The 22,137-nt window shown below is 42.1% G+C and overlaps 1 protein-coding gene across 1 annotated transcript in view; it reads left to right on the forward strand.

Annotated features, from left to right (window-relative positions):
* The window catches only part of LRRC43 (leucine rich repeat containing 43), a 44,198-nt gene extending 22,269 nt beyond the window's left edge, over positions 1-21,929 (forward strand). The window contains 6 exon segments of the mRNA XM_040419661.1: positions 12,270-12,345; positions 14,791-14,927; positions 15,913-16,020; positions 16,697-16,894; positions 17,629-17,719; positions 21,694-21,929. Of these exon segments, the coding sequence (XP_040275595.1) occupies positions 12,270-12,345; positions 14,791-14,927; positions 15,913-16,020; positions 16,697-16,894; positions 17,629-17,719; positions 21,694-21,797 (714 nt within the window). The 3' untranslated portion in view covers positions 21,798-21,929.
* Positions 21,930-22,137: the final 208 nt, after the last annotated feature.

Raw genomic sequence — 22,137 nt, forward strand, 5'->3', positions numbered from 1 at the left:
ATTGCACTCAATCTGGCCTAAATAAAAAATGAAAACAGAATGTTAGAAATGTTTGCAAATTTATTAAAAAGGAAAAACTAAGAATTTTAATCAATGCAAGTATTCAGACAGTTGGCATGACACTTGAAATTTGGCTCTGGGGCCTCCCATTCCACTTGATCATCTTTGAGATGTTTCTATACCTTGGTAAAGTCAGTAAATTGGACATGATTTGGAAAGACATATCCCTGTCTATATAAGGCCTCACAGCTGACAATGCATATCAGAGCAAAAACCAAGTCATGAAGAGGAAAGAACTGCCTGTAGATCTCAGAGGCAGGATTGTGTACCCTGGAGAAGGATACAAAAAACTTCTGCTGCGCTGAAAGTTCTTAATTCTTAAATGGAAGAGATTTGGAACAAGACTCTTCCAAGAGCTGGCTGCCTCACCAAACTAAGTAATCGGGGGAGAAGGGCTTTGGTAACGTGACCGAGAACCCAATGGTCATTCTGAGCTCCAAAGATCCCATGTGCAGATGGGAGAAACTTCCACAAGGTCAACCATCACTGCAGCACTCCACCAATCTCAGCTTTATGGCAGAGTGGCCAGAAAGAAGCCTCTCCACAGTAAAAGACACAGGAAAGTTTGCAAAAAAGCTGTTAGAAACAAGATTTTTTGGTCTGATGAAGCCAAGATTGAACTTTCTAGCCTCACTTCTAAGCGTGATGTTTGGAGAAAACCAGGCACCATCCCTACAGTGAAGCATGGTGGTGGTAGCATCATACTGTGGGAGTGTTTTTCAGTGGCTGGGACAGGGAGACTGGTCAGGGTAGAAGGAAAGCTGAATGTAGCAAAGCACAAAGATTTTCTTAATAAAAAAAACCTGATCTGGACCTTAGACTGGGCTGAAGGTTCACCTTCCAACAAGACAATGACCCTAGGCATACAGCCAAGACAACACAGGAGTGGCTTAAGGACAACTCTGTGGATGTCCTTGAGTGGCCTAGCCAGAGCCCTGACTTGAACCCAATCGGACATCTCTAGATAGACCTGAAAATGACTGTCCATTGACGGTCCCCATTCAACTACAGAGCATGAGAGAATCTGTAGAGAAGAATGGCAGAAAATCCCCAAATCCATGTGTGCAAACCTCGTGGCATCATACAAAGACTGGAGGCTGTAATCCCTGCCAAAAGGGTTTCAACTAAGTCCTGAGTAAAGGATCTGAATACTTATGTCTGCATCTTTTTAGTTTTTCCTTTTCAATAAATTAGCAAAGATTTTGAACATTCTGTTTTCCCTTTCTCATTATGGGGTATTGAGTTCAGAATGATGGGAAAATGTGAACTTTTTATATTTTAGCCACAACATAACAAAATGTGAAAAAAAAGTGAATGGGTCTGAAGACTTCCCGAATGCCTAGTATATATCTCTGCTATTTCTAATTTCTTTGTTCATGGGGGAGTTGAGATGTTATCAGTGATAGGTATGAAGAAACCAGCACTCGCTCAGGTGCACACTGCCCGGGAGAAGAGCGTACTCCACGATAATCAAATAAGAAAACTTCCTGCAGGTAAACTATTTTATTCCATTTGTAGGAATGGTCCTATAACCAGGACGCGTTTCGGCGATGTGCCTTTATCAACAGGTGTATCCAAATGTAGTGAGAACAAGATATATATACAAAAGGTACTGCCCACAGGGACGGGAGGCCCATCCCACAAGGGGAGTGTCCGCAAGAGGATACAAAACATCAATATGAACATAAACAAACATAGTAGAATCACAAAAAGCGCTAGGTTAAGAGAACCGCCTTACATGTTGTAGTCTAATCCCGTAGTAGATAATTAAAGAGTTGACGCCTGAAAAAAAATAAACAGTAAATCAGTTGTGATCAATAAAAATATTACAAATGCATAATCTCATATTCCCTATATAGGCCTCTAGGGTGCAGTGTATCCAGCGTGTGGATCCAAAAGGCTTCTCTTCGTAAGAGGATTTTCTTAATATCACCCCCTCTGCGTGGTCTAGTCACCTGTTCCAGAACCTGGAACTTCAGCTGGGCTATGGAATGTCTACATTTATCGAAGTGATTTGGTATAGGTAACAACAAATTTTTTGTCCTGATAGTTGACTTGTGTTTATTAATTCTGTCTCTAACTGCCTGCATTGTCTCTCCAATGTATAGCAGACCACAAGGGCATTTAATGAGGTAAATAACATTAGCAGATTCACATGTAAAGAAACCCTTTACTTCGAATGAACATCCAGTATTTGGATGATGAAATATAGGGCCCTTGATAATGTGCGAACATTGGAGACAATGCAGGCAGGGGAACGTGCCTTTATGTGGAGTTGACAGTACACTCTGGAGTGATATACGTTGGGTGCCTCCTATGTCTGCATTAACTAGCATATCCCTATAGCTAGGGTTCATTCTATTGCAAATTAAAGGTGGGCTTTTAAACTCCACAACCTCTGGATAGGCTTTACCCAATAAGTGCCAAAGTTTCCTGACAGTATTATCAATCTGTTTGTTAAAAGGATGAAATTTATGTATAAATGCTATCCTAGCGGTGTCCCTTTTACTAGGGTTATGTCACGGCCATGGCTATGACCGTGACTCCTGAACCGCATGCGGTTGTCAGCGGTTTTCTTTGGTGTTCAATCACAGGTGAGGGCTGTGGTATTTGCCTCACCTGTGGTTGCCGCTGGCAACAGTGTGTATGTGGCAGCGTAGCAGGCTGAGCTGTGCCATTGCAGCTCGCTACGTTGTGCATGCGGTTTTGGGTTATGTGTGTATGTGTGCACTTCCTTTTTATGTTATTGTGTGCACGTCTCCTTTAAGTGGTGTTTTCCCTTCCCTGGTGTTGGAAGGGTTAATCTCCTTCCTAGTGTGTGTGTGCACTGGGTGTGTCCGACTGTGGGGTGTGGCTTCTTGGCCTATAAAGCCTCACTGCTTTTGCAGGCCTGCAGGTTGCTTCAGCCATGCTTAGCTGAGAGCAGCCTCATGTCTTTATTACCTGCCAGTAAGAGCCACCCCTGTGGTCATAACCATAATGTCGCTTTAAGTTATTTCTAGTTATGTGTGATGTCCGTGTGATGTTTTATATGTGATTTTGTGCAGCTATGGATCTGGGTCCCTGTGTGGGGATGCGTTTGTGATCTGCACCCTGCTAACACAGGGATCCAGTCAGCAAGGCTGTGGCAGGTAGGTGGAACTCTTTGTTCACCTGCCATATCCATAGAGCTGTTTATGTCTCCCCTTTTCCTGCAGCTTGGCCGTTGAGACTCCTGCTCCTCCGTGTCTAGGAGGAGTGGGCTTGTCTTACTCAGCTCCTAGGTGAGGGTCATCTTGAGGGCTAGCAGGGACTTTTAGGTTCCGGAGCATGGGCCCTCCTACCATCAAGGTTGGCTCATGTAGCTAGGAGCCAGGGTCAGGTTAGGGATGCGTTTAGGAGGTGACCTGCTCCCTAATCCTGTCTTCATGGCCAAGCAGCCGTAACATCACCGGGCTCCACACGGCTGAGGATTTCGCCCATCCTCAGCCGTGACAGTATGACCACAGTCGCTTCTTACGTGGCGCTCCCTCGAAAGAGGGTAAAGCATGCACTGCTGTCTACGGATGGGGTGCATGCGCGTTCTCCGGAGGGAGAGCGTTATGGGGCTCTCACCATTTACGGCGCGGTGAGTGGCATTCCCAGCTCACCGTTGTCCGTGTTGGTGTCCCCTTTTTGTTTGTCTTTCCCCTCCCCCCCTCCCATTGTTTCTTATGCCTCACCAACTTTCCCCTTTTGTTGTTGGGAGGGGCTTTGAGGGGTGGGAGTATGCATCCCTCGAAAGAGGGTGAAGCATGTACCGCCCTCTGCGGAAGGGTTACATGCGCGCTCTTCGGAGGGAGAGCGTTCTGGGGGTTTCGCCTCTGATGGCGCGGTGAGTGGCGTTTCCCCGCCTTCCCTTCACCGTTGCCTCGTTTGGCGTCCCCCTGATTTTATAGCACTAGGGTGTTTGTTTGGTGTGCGAGTTGCTCACCTTCGAAAGAGGGTGCAGCATGCAGTGCCATATCCTTGTGGCCTGCATGCGCGTTCTCCGGAGGGAGAGCGTTCCTGGGGATTCTCCGTTAACGGCACGGTTGGTGGCTTATTCCCCGCCACCTTACCTTCCGTGTCCGTGTTGGGGATCCCTCGTCCCTCTCCATGTTCCCATCTCTGGTCGTCTGCTGGCAGCACTCCGTAAGTGGTCCGGCTGCATGCTGGTTAGGAGTGTCTGCTGGCATCGACTGGAGTGGGGACGTGAGTGGAGAGTCCCCTCGTCCACTCTCAGTGGTTCCATTCCTGTGTCGCTGGTGTTGGCTGCAGGCCTCGTCGGACTGGCTGTGTTGTGCTGGGAGAGGATGCAGCTGACGGCGACTTTCTGGGAACCATGTCCTGAGAGTGGACGTCCCCTTCTCTCATCCCCTTGTGTGAGTCCCTCACGTGTCTTTTTTTTGGTGGGGGGGCTTTGAGGGGTGGGAGTGTCACGGCCATGGCTATGACCGTGACTCCTGAACCGCATGCGGTTGTCAGCGGTTTTCTTTGGTGTTTAATCACAGGTGAGGGCTGTGGTATTTGCCTCACCTGTGGTTGCCGCTGGCAACAGTGTGTATGTGGCAGCGTAGCAGGCTGAGCTGTGCCATTGCAGCTCGCTACGTTGTGCATGCGGTTTTGGGTTATGTGTGTATGTGTGCACTTCCTTTTTATGTTATTGTGTGCACGTCTCCTTTAAGTGGTGTTTTCCCTTCCCTGGTGTTGGAAGGGTTAATCTCCTTCCTAGTGTGTGTGTGCACTGGGTGTGTCCGACTGTGGGGTGTGGCTTCTTGGCCTATAAAGCCTCACTGCTTTTGCAGGCCTGCAGGTTGCTTCAGCCATGCTTAGCTGAGAGCAGCCTCATGTCTTTATTACCTGCCAGTAAGAGCCACCCCTGTGGTCATAACCATAATGTCGCTTTAAGTTATTTCTAGTTATGTGTGATGTCCGTGTGATGTTTTATATGTGATTTTGTGCAGCTATGGATCTGGGTCCCTGTGTGGGGATGCGTTTGTGATCTGCACCCTGCTAACACAGGGATCCAGTCAGCAAGGCTGTGGCAGGTAGGTGGAACTCTTTGTTCACCTGCCATATCCATAGAGCTGTTTGTCTCCCCTTTTCCTGCAGCTTGGCCGTTGAGACTCCGGCTCCTCCGTGTCTAGGAGGAGTGGGCTTGTCTTACTCAGCTCCTAGGTGAGGGTCATCTTGAGGGCTAGCAGGGACTTTTAGGTTCCGGAGCATGGGCCCTCCTACCATCAAGGTTGGCTCATGTAGCTAGGAGCCAGGGTCAGGTTAGGGATGCGTTTAGGAGGTGACCTGCTCCCTAATCCTGTCTTCATGGCCAAGCAGCCGTAACATCACCGGGCTCCACACGGCTGAGGATTTCCCCCATCCTCAGCCGTGACAGGTTAGTTGTCATTTCAGATTGGTCAACACTACTACTGGCTAGGATATGTAGGGGATATCCTCGTTCCTTGAATCTTATGGTCATTTCTTCAAGTCTCTGATTCTGTGTAGATGGATCTGAGACAATCCGTTTCACCCGCTGATATTGGGATTTAGGTATTGATTTCTTTAAAGAGGGGGGATGTGCACTTGTATAGTGTAAAATGCTGTTTCTATCTGTGTCCTTCCTGTAACGGTCAGTGGATAGCTGGCCCTCTTGATTTTTCATAACCATCATATCCAAAAAGCTAACCATGTCCCTGTCACATGGCATGGTGAACTGTAAACCATCACAACATGTATTTAAGTGGTCAATGAACGTCGACAGGGTCTCACGTGGCCCCGCCCATATGCAAAAAATATCATCAATGAACCTTTTCCAAATAAGAACATTTTTTTCTATATAAGTCATTAGTGTAAACACAGGTTTCTTCAAATGAAGCCATGAATATATTTGCATAGGGCGGGGCCACGTTTGACCCCATCGCGGTCCCACGTTTCTGGAGGTAATAATTATCTCCAAACAAAAAATAATTTCCCATCAGGACAATCTCTAACAGCCGTACAAAGAAATCACATATGGATGGCGGGTATTCACTAGTTTCTAAGACCATGGAGACTGCCTGAATGCCCTCCCTGTGGCCAATCGATGTGTATAAACTAACCACGTCGATAGTCACTAGGAGGCTGTCTCCAGGAACATGACCCAAATCATTAACAATCCTTAAAAAATGAGGTGTGTCCAGTAAAAACGACTTCGTGTTTTTTACAAGTGGCGTTAAGGCCTTCTCTAGTACTATGGCTAATGGTCTTAAAATAGAGTCCACTGAGGACACAATTGGGCATCCTGGGGGGGTCTGTAAGGGTCTTGTGTACCTTTGGTAGTATATATAGCACCGGGGTGATTGGTGACTGATTTATGAGATATCTACTCATATTTTGGTCGATTGTCCCAGCTGTCTCAAAATAGTTGACCATAGTGGTAATCTTCTCTTTAATTCTAAAGACCAGGTCTCTATCAAGGAGTTGGTATGTTTGAGAATCAGACAGCTGTCTCATGACCTCACTTGTATATTTCCCCTTATCCACGACCACAATTGAGCCCCCCTTATCAGCAGGTTTTATCGTTAAGGAATTATCCTCCATGAGGGCCTTAATCGCTTCTTTTTCTTCTCTTGTTATGTTATGTGTCATAATAAGTCCACCATTCTTAATCTTGTCACAATGCTCCCTTACTTCTTTAGTTACCAGCTGTATATATGTTTCCACTGGGTGATGTATTTTGGGGGTCATAAACCTGGACTTAGTGCTCAATCCTAGATCTTTTAAACATAGACATGTCTTCTCCGACTTAATATCGGTACGCTGAAGAGATGTGGCCGATTCAGCAAAGTGGGCTTTCAGCCTCACTTTGTGAAAAAATTGTTGTATATCAATGTCCAATTGAAAACTATCGAATCTGGGTGAGGGGCTAAATGACAGGCCTTTCTGTAATGTTTCAACTTGCTGGCTACTTAAACGCCGGGACGACAGATTCATTACCAGTGATTGACTCTTACCTGCGACCGAGTCTGCACTTGATTCAAGCCCTTCTCCGGTGTGATGCCGGCGATGTTTGCGGCCTGCTCGCCTCTGCCTCCTCCGCGCGGATGCCAACTGCCTCTCTGAAAAGGGCGGGCCTCCCGCGCACCAGTCGATTTGTTGCAGAAGCTTGAGGTAAATGATGGGGTCGAACGTGGCCCCACCCTATGCAAATATATTCATGGCTTCATTTGAAGAAACATGTGTTTACACATGAATTATATAGAAAAAATTTCCTCATTTGGAAAAGGTTCATTGATGATATTTTTTGCATATTGGTGTGGGCCACGTGAGACCCTGTCGACGTTCATTGACCACTTAAAGGGATTCTGTCACCAGGTTTCACCCCTGTCAGCTAAACATATGCTGATGTTCAGGGCCTCATCAGGATTCCTAATGTGGGCTTCTAAATGTGATCCGTAGCCTTATTTTGCTAAAAAACAGGTTTTACTAACCTGTCACTCAAAGAAATAAGGTGCCCAAGGGGATGTCAAGGGATGCAAGGTGCCCGCCGCACCCACCGCCATTCGTGCCCAGCGCCGCCTTTCCAGACTTCTGCACCGCCTCCTAATCCTCTGTGCCGCCTCTCGCTCTCCCTCCATCCCCCCTTCTCCCTCCTTCTGCTGCTGTAAGATCTCGAGCGTGCACACAGGGCTCTGCCTGATGCGTCCGTGCGGACTTCTCGATTTGGCTTCTTGAAGCGAAGTGCGCATGCGCCGGCACTTCGCTCAACCCAGGTATGACCTGCACTCTGGCGCCAGCGTCTCAGAGCCCTGTGCGCACGCGCGATATCTTACAGCAGGAGGAGGGGGGAGGGAGGGAGAGCGAGAGGCGGCACAGAAGATTAGGAGGCGGTACAGAAGTCTGGAAAGGCGGCGCTGGGCACGAACGGCGGTGGGTGCAGCGGGCACCTTGCATCCCTTGACATCCCCTGACATCCCCTTGGGCACCTTATTTCTTTGAGTGACAGGTTAGTAAAACCTGTTTTTTAGCAAAATAAGGCTACGGATCACATTTAGAAGTCCACATTAGGAATCCTGATGAGGCCCTGAACATCAGCATATGTTTAGCTGACAGGGGTGAAACCTGGTGACAGAATCCCTTTAAATACATGTTGTGATGGTTTACAGTTCACCATGCCATGTGACAGGGACATGGTTAGCTTTTTGGATATGATGGTTATGAAAAATCAAGAGGGCCAGCTATCCACTGACCTTTTACAGGAAGGACACAGATAGAAACAGCATTTTACACTATACGAGTGCACATCCCCCTCTTTAAAGAAATCAATACCTAAATCCCAATATCAGCGGGTGAAACGGATTGTCTCGGATCCATCTACACAGAACCAGAGACTTGAAGAAATGACCATAAGATTCAAGGAACGAGGATATCCCCTACATATCCTAGCCAGTAGTAGTGTTGACCAATCTGAAATGACAACTAACCCTAGTAAAAGGGACACCGCTAGGGTAGCATTTATACATAAATTTCATCCTTTTAACAAAACAGATTGATATTACTGTCAGGAAACATTGGCACTTATTGGGTGAAGCCTATCCAGAGGTTATGGAGTTTAAAAGCCCACCTTTAATTTGCAATAGAAAGAACCCTAGCTATAGGGATATGCTAGTTAATGCAGACATAGGAGACACCCAACGTATATCACGCCAGAGTGTACTGTCAACTCCACGTAAAGGCACGTTCCCCTGCCTGCATTGTCTCCAATGTTCGCACATCATCAAGGGCCCTATATTTCATCATCCACATACTGGACGTTCATTCAAAGTAAAGGGTTTCTTTACATGTGAATCTTCTAATGTTATTTACCTCATTAAATGCCCTTGTGGTCTGCTATACATTGGAGAGACAATGCAGGCAGTGAGAGACAGAATTAATAAACACAAGTCAACTATTAGGACAAAAAATTTGTTGTTACCTATACCAAATCACTTCGATAAATGTAGACATTCCATAGCCCAGCTGAAGTTCCAGGTTCTGGAACAGGTGACTAGACCACGCAGAAGGGGTGATATTAAGAAAATCCTCTTACGAAGAGAAGCCTTTTGGATCCACACACTGGATACACTGCACCCTAGAGGCCTATATAGGGAATATGAGATTATGCATTTGTAATATTTTTATTGATCACAATTGATTTACTGTTTATTTTATTCAGGCATCAACTATTTAATTATCTACTACGGGATTAGACTACAACATGTAAGGCGGTTCTCTTATCCTAGCGCTTTTTGTGATTCTACTATGTTTTTTTATGTTCACATTGATGTTTTGTATCCTCTTGCGGACACTCTCCTTGTGGGATGGGCCTCCCGTCCCTGTGGGCAGTACCTTTTGTATATATATCTTGTTCTCACTACATTTGGATACACCTGTTGATAATGGCACATCGCGGAAACGCGTCCTGGTTATAGGACCATTCCTACAAATGGAATAAAATTGTTTACCTGCATCAAGACACAGCTGCTGGGAGTTTTCTTATTTGAGATGTTATCAGTGACTGACAACTATCTTTATATACACACTGACACAGAGAATGCTATCAATCACTGACATCACCTCCACCATGAACAGCTATCAGTGACCAACATCTACCTATGTATACACACTTACACAATGAATGCTATCAATCACAGATATCACCTTCCCGGTGAACGATGAAGTCAGAGAGGAGAGATATAAATTTATAAATTACAAATTTTGCTGAATCTTTTTCTATAAAACTATATCAATCTGCTCAGTTCCTCCTGCCTATAACATGCTGCCTGCAGGTTGCACTGCATTTTATGGTGACAGGTCTTTTTAAGATAGTTATACAGTAAAGATTATTGATGTCTATGTAACTAGATGGGTAAGAGGAGCTATAAAGTATCTGGGTGTTGTTATGGGTGGTGCTTGAGCTGTGGCAGAGAAAGGAGAAATGCATCAGGAGTTTGTTTGAATACAGCAACAGGAAGTGCTGCATACCGGATGTACACGTTATTTTTTAAAATCTATTACAATTCTTTCACTAATAATTATTTTGAACCCTTTAGGCTGTATTTACATGTGTGGTGTTTTTGTGGTTTTGGGATTGCTTTTTGCTGTGCTTTATTGGTGAAAGATAAAAAAACATATCTTCTATGGGCAAATGCTGGCATAAACTGTACATGTAAATGCAACAATGCACTTAGACCTAAACATGTTTATCCTGGTTTAGATACTGTTTGATATCTACTGTTTGAATACATAATGGCCAAAATATTATTTTTCAACTTAAAGAGGTTATCTGACTTTTTGTAAGTGATGACCTATCCATAGGTCATCAGCATCTGATCAGTAGGGGTCTGACTGCCGAAACCCCTGTCGATCAGCTATTTGAGAATGCCCTTACTCTCCTGTGAGCGTCGTGGCCTTCTTGCTGCTTACCTGGGTGTCGGACCCCCACTGATCAAATGCTGATGACTTATTCAGAGGATAGGATAAACAAAAGAGAAGAAAGAATACCGAGATAATAGCCGCACATCTATAAAAATATCAAATTTATTTAAAGCAACAGACACGACAGAGAATGAATTAAAAACATTGTATACAATGAATCTGGGCCATGTGAACTGAATATAAACACATGTCCCCCTGACTCACCACAAATGCATGAACAAACCCCCACAAATGCAGATAAACAGCAGCTGAAAATACATGTAATCCATCAACAATGAAAAAAATGAAAAGCTACAATACTTATCATTTAAAGTAGCATGGTGGGGGTATGTGTGGTGGTCAGAACAAGCCCAACGCGTATCGCCAGGCTCTGCTGGCTTCCTCAGGGGTGCCTGTTCCTGAATGACACATAGGTGAATATATACACATAATAATCACTAGTAATGGTTGATTTCACCTGTGTCGAGGCGGCAGAGTGGAGCATGGGGGCGGCAACCTTCCGCTCGGCTGGTTAGTGGGAGGAATGAGGGACGGAAGAGGGGGCTGGGTATATCAAATGTGCGCTTCAAACATGCGCTTATTGCTGCCCATGTAAGTTCCGTCATAGGCAGTAATCAGAAATACTATGCACCAGCGTGTGCCGCCGAGCCGGTGCGTCCTGCGTTCCAATTACCGGAAATAGCAGGGCGCGCACGCTCACAGGACAGACACTGCGTGCCAAACACCGGAAGTCCTACGGTGTAAGGCGCCGTAGACACACCCGGAAGGAAGGGACCTGCGGACAAGGAGACAAAGCGGAATATGGCAACAAGGGAGGGAAGGGGAGAGAAAGAAAAACAATGAAACAATAAAAAGAATAATTAAACATACCAGGCGCAATCAGCCCTTGTCTAAGTAGACAAAAGTCAACATTATCCACGGAAAAAGGAGACAAACAAAGGAACATCAAATTAAAATATATGTGAAAACAATGTGTATTGTGCAGCAATGCACTGTCCAAAATCCATGACCATAATAGATTACCGCACATGAAACACCATATTCATTGAAATGGCCATATGCTATAATAACATCATCAAATGACATAAACAGTGCAATGCTGTACAAATACCCATGTACATGATAATCAAGCTAGATGAGCGTTATCCCTTACTTTATAAAGAATCCCTAATTACGTGAACTATTTGTGCTTATATATCTCATTTCTTAATATAATTTATTTGTATTATTTCTTTTTATTATTTTTTACTTTTTACTTATATTTTATATGTGTTTTATTATATTAGTGTTTTAGATAATTTATTTTCTACATTATTATATTTTGTTATATTATATAAATTTATTAATCGTTTGTTAATTATTATTTTTTATTTTATTATTTTTATTATATTTTATTATATAAATTAATATTTTATATACTATTTATATTTTCTATATTATTTTCCATATGTCTATTTTTTGTTTAAGTACTTACTGTGCAGTTTACTTATGGTTCCTTGTATTATATTCTACAAAAAAAAAAAAGGATTATTCAGAGGATAGGTCATCAGTTACAAACAGTCGGACAACCCCTTTAAAAATTATTCTGCATCCTGAAGAAAATATGACTAATGGTTCATTCTGAAGTGGATTAATATTAAATTGAAGTTAAGAAAAAATTGCATTGTTGATTATAATCCATTTTTTCTTGTTCTCAGTAAAAGTTCAGACTTGGTATAATCCAATAGGTGTGTACATTTCATTGTATTTTATTTCAGTCATATACGTGCGATCAGCCACAACAGAGCATCGAAGGACACGAGGAACAACTCTACCCACTAAACCTTCATGCTGGTAACTTAGTCTATGCTGTTGAAAATGTAAAAATAGCAATTCTTGAGTTGAACCTCTTATATTACATATATAAAGAGCTATGCTTATGTGAAAACATGATATGAAATATACAGCGCTAAACAAAAAGTTAAACAAATTTTAAAAGGCTGTTGTCAGCAAAATTTTGTGTGTGTGTTTTATGGATTTTAAGATCCACAGAAACCTCCTTAGGCTGTGAATTTCATGTAATGTTGCCACAGTTTTATTTTATGATATTAGAACAGTATACCAGTCAGGTAAGCAGTTGAGACATCACTATTCTCTGCCAAGTCAGCTGCAAGTGGATTTCTTTCTGGTAACTCTTGTGAAATCACAACTATGTTTCTGTTAGGTGATCTGTTGAGAAATCATGAGTATATTTTAGCTTCTATGACATCACAACTAATCTCTGTTTGTTTGTTTCAAAATGTATTTTTTTAATATTGTATTTTACAATAATATAATATCATAGGCGAGATTTATGAAGACATTTATTAATAATCTTAATACTGACGTGTGTTAGAGTAAAATGCGGCAAATGTTTTAAGAGGCGGATGCCTCCTAACAAATAGCGCATCTGAGATCTTTAAAGGCAGTAACTGAAATCTATGCCTATTATGAGCATACATGATTCTCACTATAATTTGAACTGGACTGATAGGAACCACACTTTCAGCCCAATCCAAAAAGATTTCTTGTGGGTAGCAAATGGTATAAAAAAAACATAAAAGTGCTCATTTACGTCACCGACCCCCCACCACCGCTGTTCTGGTGGTTCAGGGGTCCCTGCCACATGCTACATCCTGCTTCTGTCTTGACACAGCTGTAAATGGCTAAGAATGCCTCTCAGCCAATCAATCGATGCAGAGATGTACCACCTCAGCCAGTCATTGGCTGAGTAGCAATTCCAGTCATTTTCTGCTGTGTTGAGACAGGAGCAGAAAGTGAGTGCAGTTGGGATCCTGGCACCATTACAGCGGCAGTTAATAGGTAATGTAAGTATAAGCGCTTTTATTTCTTTTTCTTTTTTACACCATTTGCTGCCCAGGTGCACCCTCGTTTGTTGTTACTTTTCAAAAATGTAAAGTCACTAATTATTGCCCAAATATGACATGCACCATAACTGCCAAATTTTTTTAAGCTGCAAAATTGGTGGAAATAGTCAGTGTGGCAGCTGGACTGATCTAAAGTTCTGCTCTGCCTTGTCTTTTTCATTTATACCACTGATTTATGCATCATTCCCATAAAATAATATTTATGTTAACAGTTTCTATTTATAATTAACTTCTTTCACATATTCATGACTCGTGACTGTTAAATTTTTTATACTGACAATTGTTGAGATATTTGGACATCCTCTGACCAAAAATCACGGAAAATAATGCAAACATTATATATGGACTAAGCCCTCACCTGATATGATAAAATCTGAGACTCTTAGCCAATATATTTTGATCAAAACACATTTGTGCCCGCCTACCCACGCCAAGGTGTTCTCAGTCAGGCAGGTCCTACTCTAAGCCTACCTATGCCACTGCACATATAGTGTGTTGCTCCTAGTTTCCTCTGTGTGCAAAAAGCAACCGATGAGAGGAGTATCACGCACACCTAAATGTACCATCTATGCATGTGGCATAGGTGGGGCAAAAAGTGCACAAGAATGCTACTCCCCAGATAATAGGAGCGCATTCACACTTAAAGGTGCCACTCCTTCAAGCACATAAATTTATTAAAAATCACAGAAAATTATACAAAACATCTCTGAAGAGTAGCGTTCTTGTGCACTTTTGCCCCACCTATCCCACATGCGACTTTGATTAGGTGGTACATATAGGTGTGCTGCTTCTCTCATTGGTTGCTTGGTGCACACAGAGGTAACTAGGAGCAGCACTCTATATGTGCAGGGTCTGCTCTCCTGAATGTAGATGCCAAACGGCATAGATAGGTTTAGCATAGGACCTGCGTGACTGAGACCACCTTGGCGCGGGTAGGTGGGCACAGATGTGTTTTGATCAAAATATATTGTCTGAAAGTCTCAGATTTTAACATATCCGAGTGAGGGCTTAGTCCATATATAATGTTTGCATCTATTGTGCATATTTAGTTATCATATTGTGCAGGATGTTTTGTATCTTTTTCTGTGATTTTTGACATCCTCAGACCACTCAACAAGTGGATAGCACCTATTACATTTCTTAGAAAAGGAAAGGGTCATTTTATCTACAGAGTTTCTCATACACTTATACATATTTAAATATCGTCCAACCTGTTCCCACAGTGATGTATCACTGAGCTTTCTTGAAGGACGCTATATGCAATCTATCTGTCTGTTACTTTCTTATCTTGCAGGTGCACATGGGTACATTACAATAAATTGTTGTTTTATATTTCCTTCCATATGTGTTTTAATTCATCATTCTGTCCCAGGTCTTTTCAAATCTGATGGATCCTTTTGGAATGAAAATATAGAGTACGATTATGTGAAGGAACACACATCTACAGATTTATTGGCTTTAAAGTCTTTTCTTCTCTCTGGAATGAAGGTGACTGTCAGAGAGGAAAAGGTAATGTGTACAGTCCTTCACCATACAAAGTATACATGCTTAATTTGAGTACAGGATAATGTAATCAGAAACTTACTATGGAGAGAATACACTCCTGCTGTATATTAGTACATGTAATGCTGGTTTAAGTAATTTGGACTGGCATGTGGCAATTTAGTTGCCCATGATCATCCACATTTGGGTGAGGGTGCTGTCACATGTTCAGATTTTTTGATGCAGCTTTTGAAGCCAAAACCAGGAGTGCATTGAAAAATTTTTTTTATAATAAAAACACTCACTTTGGAGCATCCTGGGTCCAGCACAAAAGCCTGGTCCCCGCAACCTGGGAAATGTAGCATGCCATCTAAATGCATGTCACTGCTGATGGCTAATCAATGAGGATGAGCAGTCATATGCTGTTCCTGCACACATCACTGCTGAGGCCATTGACTGGCAGCAGTTATGTCCATGTAGGCGGCAAGTCACATTTGCAGTCCAGTGGTGACTGGAAGCAGTGGGGATGGGAACCCCGTTGATGGAACCAGGAACCTCCTAAACGTTGAGTGTTTTGGGTTTTATTTTAAATTTTTATAACATTTTTTTTTGCCAGGCTCAGTTAACCCTTTTAAACTACATATTAAATAACAGAAAAGTATTAATTAACAATTATCGGGGCAGGTTTACCAATTATGTAGATTAAATAAACTTAGATAAGCTGTCTAGATATGCACCAGATTTATCACAGGCTGGATGTGGTGCAAGGATAGACTCTTTTGTCTACCTTTATACCTACTATTGATTGGCTTATTTGGAGACAGAATTTTACTCTAGAATTGTAGTGCAATTATGGTCCAAAATGATACGTATTAATCCATGCCGCTTTCTCGTAAGCCATACCCCATTTTCATACTAGGCGTAGATCATTTCTCTAAACCTAGATGCACCAAATTACGCCATATTACTTCTGCAAGATTGGTATTCATGCAGAAATCCATGATTCTATTAGATCCTCTCATGGCCCAAAGATCCAGAGGAGAATGCTGCTGTATCAAAACTTGACAAAAAAGTTGGTGGGAAGGACAAGGAAAAGGACAAGGCCAGAAGTAGCTCTAGGGTAAGTTTGTTTTAAGTCTTGACTAACTAAATGATAATCTTTAAAGAGGTTATGCAGTGGTGTAATACTGATATCTTATCCTCAGGATAGGTTATTGATATAAAATTGGCGTGGGTGTGACTCCTGACACCCCCGCTGAGCAGGTGTTTGAAGGGGTAGCAGCGCTTCTGAGAGAGCTGCTTCCTCTTAAAAATTACCTGTGCGCCATCTTCTCCTTTTCAGCGGTGGTGCAGTGTAATTACCACTGCTCATACCATTCACTACAATAAAAAAAGGCCCTTTTAACAGGGACTGATGGAGTGGACAATGACAGCGAACGAACATTCATAAGAACATTCAATCCCGATCTTTTCCCACTTGTTAGCTACATTTATATGCAGCAATCATACAGAGATTGTACGAGATAGACGGCCCTTACTACAGTCGTCGTCCCCATGTCATATAATTGTTAGCAGCACATCCCTATTTGCAGAGTAATGTGTTACCAAAAAATGTTTTGTGCCAGCTTACAACCAAGAATTTGTTCTTTTGTTGGCTGTTTGTTGTTACATTTATAGGGCAATTATCAGAAATAATACTTCGTCCAAATGCCCGATATGTGTCCCACCAATTATTGGCTTTGTATAAGGCCAGTTTTGTTGAAAATTACTTTATAACTTCATTTCTATTGTCCCAGGGAAGTAAAACTGATGGAAAGAGTAAGAAGAAAAAAGAAAATCTAATTGAACTTTGTCATGATCCCCCAATTGTGAAGACTCTTGGATCTGCTGTAATGCCTTTAAACAATCATGTATCGGGGGTGATGCAAACATTTTCTGTTTGTAACTTGGAGCCATTTTTCAGCAGCATAGAGCAACAGCATGCAAATGAAAAGGTGATGCAATCCCATTATTAGAGTATTCCTACTACAATAGTTCACTTACCATTGACTGTGTAAATCAAAATACATTTGTCAAGGATTATCTGGTTATAACGCTTTATGATGCATTATAACGATTTTTGACTAATATCATACAGAGCACAATTCAGCACAAAATCTCACCTGGCTGTGACGCTCGTCTTTGCGATATCACATGCCATCAGTACGCCCTACCCTGCCAGGTACTTATATGGTAATGTCAGGACTGGTAAATGGTCCTCTTTAAGTACATTTTAGGATTATTGGTATTCGAATTCCCCAAATGTTTGAAGGGTCACCAAGCTTTCAAAAAACATTTGATATGTCATAGTGACATATCAAAGGTTTTGACTGGAATTATGGGGTCTGAGACCTGCACTGATCACTAGAATGAGAGAAGAGCTCACATACCATACACTCACTTCTCGCTGAGGGGACAGAATCAAGATGGGCCCATAGACTTTTTCTCCTGCAGTGAGAAGAGAGAGTGCTTGTGATCGGTGGGGATGTGGGGATCTCAGCACTCAGATCTCCACCAATTAAAACCATTCATATGTAGCTATTACATATAAAAACTTTTCGGAAGGCTCAGTGACCCTTTAAAACACACAAAGTGTCAGTGTGGTTTTCATATATTTCTCTTTACATTCGCAATTCTTCTTGCATCTGTAACCATAAGAATTATGATTCCAACCACATTTTTATTTCAGTGTCCTCAAAACAGCAACAAAACCAAGGAGCGCAAGCTGAAAAGTGGTAGGGAAAATGTAGAAGCTCCTAAGACCTTTCGATCTTCATCCGGTAATCTCTGACTCATATTTGATTTTCTGCTGTATTAACAAAATATCATATTGGTTTAGATTAGAAAACTGCTTATAGTACACTTTCTGTTCTAATAGGTACTCAGAGTTTGGTTGTTGAATTAGTGTGAGTATCTTAAAGGGGTTTTGCAGTACTATGATATTGATTACCTATTCTCTGGATAGATCATCAATATCACATCATGGTAGTCCGACTCCTGGGACACCCACTGGTCAGCTGTTTAAAAAGATTGCCGCACTTGTATTTTACTAGTATTGACATTTTGAAATGTGGCAATGCTAATAATCTTTTTTTTTATTGCTTATTTTTATTTTGCAATACGGGGAAAGGGGGGTGATTAGAATTTTCACACCCTTAGGAAATTTAACACCCTTAGGACTATCCCAAAGCCAAACTGTTTAGTTGGTACAGTGGTTCCACATGGATTCCGCTGGCCCACCCCGAGTGGGTCTACCTGAAGTATTTCTAGAATTGGCTCATCAGCGTGAATGCCAGCAGCAAATACTGTCAAATTTGCACAACATGTACGCCCAGCATAACGCTCTAACAACTACTGTAGCACCAGTTTCATACCAACGTGCCAAGGTGGCATTTCTGATCTCATATCTTTCTGGTGAAGCTCCAGCCTGGGCTAAGCCATTATGGGAGAGGAGTGATCCGGTCACTAATAATCTGCAAGAGTTCCTGGACACATTTCACAATGGCTCACAAAGAATCCATGCAAACTTTTACCGTGGCCTCCTCTCTACTGCAACGTCAGGGCAACTACTCTATTGGCCAATACACCATCCAGTTCTGAAAACTGGCCTCGGAGCTGGCCTGGAATAATGAAGCACTAGTGGTAGCCTTTTGAGAAGGCTTGTCAGAGCGAATCAAGGATGAACTGAATGGTCGAGACATACTATACACTCTAGAGACCTTTATATCCCTTCCCACCCAAATTGACTTTCGGTCCTGGGTGCATGCCAATGAGGCAGCCCGTGAGTGAAGCCCACCTTGACAGGCACATATGTTTCAAAAACTGGTGTTCTTCTACTTCTGCCTCAACTTCTACACCAGATCTCATGCACGTAGACACAGTCAGGGTGACAGAAAAGGAGTGTCTGCGCAAGCATTCCAACAACCTATTGTCACCGCCAGCTCTCTGAGAAGGTCTGGCAGACGTTCTTCTGTACCTCTTGCATGATGTTCTTTGTTTTGGTTTCACTTTGTCATCTCCTTTCCTTCTCCCAGCTGTCACCTATTTACACTAATTGCCTCCCTTTATATTCCCTCCCATACTGCCTCACTTTGCGGTTTATACTACTTCCTGGTATGAAGTGTTCACTGCTGGAGACTTCTGTTACTGCTTGTTCAGATAAGTCCTTTCATGTATTGTGTTTCCTTGCTAGCTTGATTCTACGTGACCCTGACTCCCTCCGTATTTAGTGCAGGGAGCCGGTGGTCGTGTCCCCTTACTATTATAGGGTTTTCAGGTGTCACTCAGTCTAGGTACGAGGGCATGCAATCGTCTACCTCTGAGACCCTTGTATGTGCTTAGCAGTCAGGGTGAGGTCTTAGGGTTTTATAGGGGTCACCTTTATGCTCCTTAGTTTGGGATCAAGCCAGTCGGATGTTTATCCATAACTTCCAGTTATCTGTAACATCATTCGTGACACCTATGTTTGTACTGTATTTTGGAGGAACACTATGTCCGCACATTAACCCGCAAGGCGGGAAGATCTGTCCTCTTCTAGATGGAATTTACCTGTGATACTTTCCTTTGGTGGTACTCTGTTTACTGTGTCGGCCTTCCCAAATTCTGGTTCGGCAGGAAACTTCCTGCATCAGGCTGTGGTGATCCCATAATGAATACCTGTTTAGTGCCCTGAGAAGCCCCTGCCCTTGTGATGAATTCTATTGATGGGAGGGCTCTCACAGAGTCCATTCACTTTGTCGCCGTGCCCCACGGGGGCACTCCACACAAAAAAGATCTTTTTGTTTGTTCTACCTGCATCTACCAACTCTCTCCTGCTAGGATTACCCTGGCTCTGCCTGGACAGCCTTGTCCTGGAACTCAGGGCAGATTCTTTGTTGGAGTTCTAGATGTTACATCCAATGCCTAGTATATCCTCTTTATGTTCCACCTGTTCAACAGAATCTGCAAGAGTTACCTGTTCATACCAGCTATATCAAAATATTTTATAACAAGGAGGCTGAGACATTACCTCCACATCAGCCTTATGATTGGTCTATAGACCTGTTGCCAGGGATCCTCTATTAAGGCAAGGCAGCCATTATGCATTCCGTCATAATAGAAGTCTATGGCCAGCATAACAGTCCGGTTTCCGTTATGCTGGCCATAGACTTCTATTATGACGGAGTGCGGGAGTCCTCTCCTGCATAACGGAAACCGGACGGATTCGTTATGCAGGCCATAGACTTCTATTATGAACGGAATGCATAACGGAATGCCTCTAAAGACATTTCGTTATTCATTCAGTCCTTGAATTGCGTTATGGTCCGTGGTAGCGGAATCCACAACGCAATTCACCATATACCTGAACCCGAACTCGAACTTTAAAAACTGAAGTTCGCTCATCCCTATAAACCATTATTCGTGAAGGTCGAATGGAAAGGCTTCTGTGTGCTGAAATTTGCTTGGCCGGGTTTTTCTGTGGTCGGTCAAAACTACATGAATGGGTATGATGGACCCAATTCGGCCAAATTTATTTGCCAGCCGAGAATTACAATGTGTATGGACGGCTTTAGTTTTAACCTACTTCTATGATAAAGGGAGTTGAAAAAGGTTAGGACTGGCCAAAACGCGTCCTGTACTTTCTTAATAAAGTAATACAATAAAGAAACTTTAAAGATCAGAATAGCAGATGCTGGGACTCTTGTATTACGGATATTGGACTTGTTCCTTCCTGCTGCAGTGCTATACAGGATCGAGTGCTGGGCAATCTCTACACATATAGAATAATTCTAGTTTGTTCCTGACAATTATTTCAACAGAAATAGTGTACATTTAATTGAACATATACTTACACTGATATATGTGCATTTGGCGTACTGTATATCAGCATAGGAGCATACCTAGGATACCTCACTGTTGCTAAATAAATGAGATGTTTTATCTTCTAATGTCAGTGTGCATACTGTATTTGCACCCTTGTACAATACATTCTGTAAATATATATGAATACTTTCTCATCTCAAAGTATTGTAAGTAAAAATTAAATGTCAGATTGTTACATATTTGCAGAGTTGCTCTTTAACCCCTTAGGAACCAGGACATTTGTTTGTACTTTACTTCTGTAGTTTTTACTTCCCACATTCCAAGAGCCATAACTTTTATAATTTTGTATTCAAATAGTCACATGAGGGTTTATTTTTGCAGGAGAAGTTGTAATTTTAATGGCACCATTTAATTTACCAATAGTTTTATTGGAAATTGGGGGGGGGGGGAGATTATTTGTGGGGTAAATTTGAAAAAAAAAATGCTTTATGTTTTATTTTTACACCATTCATTGTGTATTAAAAATGACTTGCTGGGTCAGTATGATAATGGTGATACCAAATTTATGTAGATAGTTTTTTTGTGGGGCAAACTGTAGTTTTTATTGGTATCACTTTGAGTTTTTGATAACTTTTTATTCAGTTTTGAGGGGGAGTGAAGTGACAAAAAAAATCTAATAATCCAATTTTTTTTCTATTCTACGCACTTCACATAAATATTTTAGTAGCTCAAACATTTTTGGACACAGTGATGCCAATTATGTTTAATTTTTTGTTTATTTTTATGTGTAAAAATTGGGAAATGGTGGTTTGAATTTTTTATATTTTTGATATAAGGGACCTTAACATGCAATCCTCTGATTTATTTTAGAAACTGCAATAGTATGCTATTATTGTTATCCTGTGCTTTATTGTTGTTCCACTTCATCCCATTTCCTTTGTGTGTTAAACAGGAAAAGAAAAACAAAAAGATACAGAAATGAAACCAGCAGAAGCGGGGCCCCCTCCCCCAGTAGCACTAACTGTAGAGATGGAAGTCCAGCTTGTGTGCGTCTAACAACAAATGGTTAATTACTGTGACACAGTGCCTATGTTAATGTGTTTGAAATGTAATGTGCACAAATGCCAACGATTTTGTTCAATTTCAATTTACTGCAAAAAAAACAAAAAAACTGTTGCTTTTCCTTTATCGCCGAGCCATTTATAGTGCCATATTGTATTCATTGCTTTATAAGTGTCACTATTTTTTCAGTGCACAAATTGTACATCTTTTTTTGCCAATTCAGTGCCTGCCATTTAATGTTTCTTAAAATAAATACCTAAATTAATGAATACAAAACAAAATGTAACAGTTCCAAGATGCAACTGTCATGGCTAAGACAGGTAACAAATGTCAC

This window comes from Bufo bufo, chromosome 2, assembly GCF_905171765.1.
Source record: "Bufo bufo chromosome 2, aBufBuf1.1, whole genome shotgun sequence".
NCBI lineage: Eukaryota > Metazoa > Chordata > Amphibia > Anura > Bufonidae > Bufo > Bufo bufo.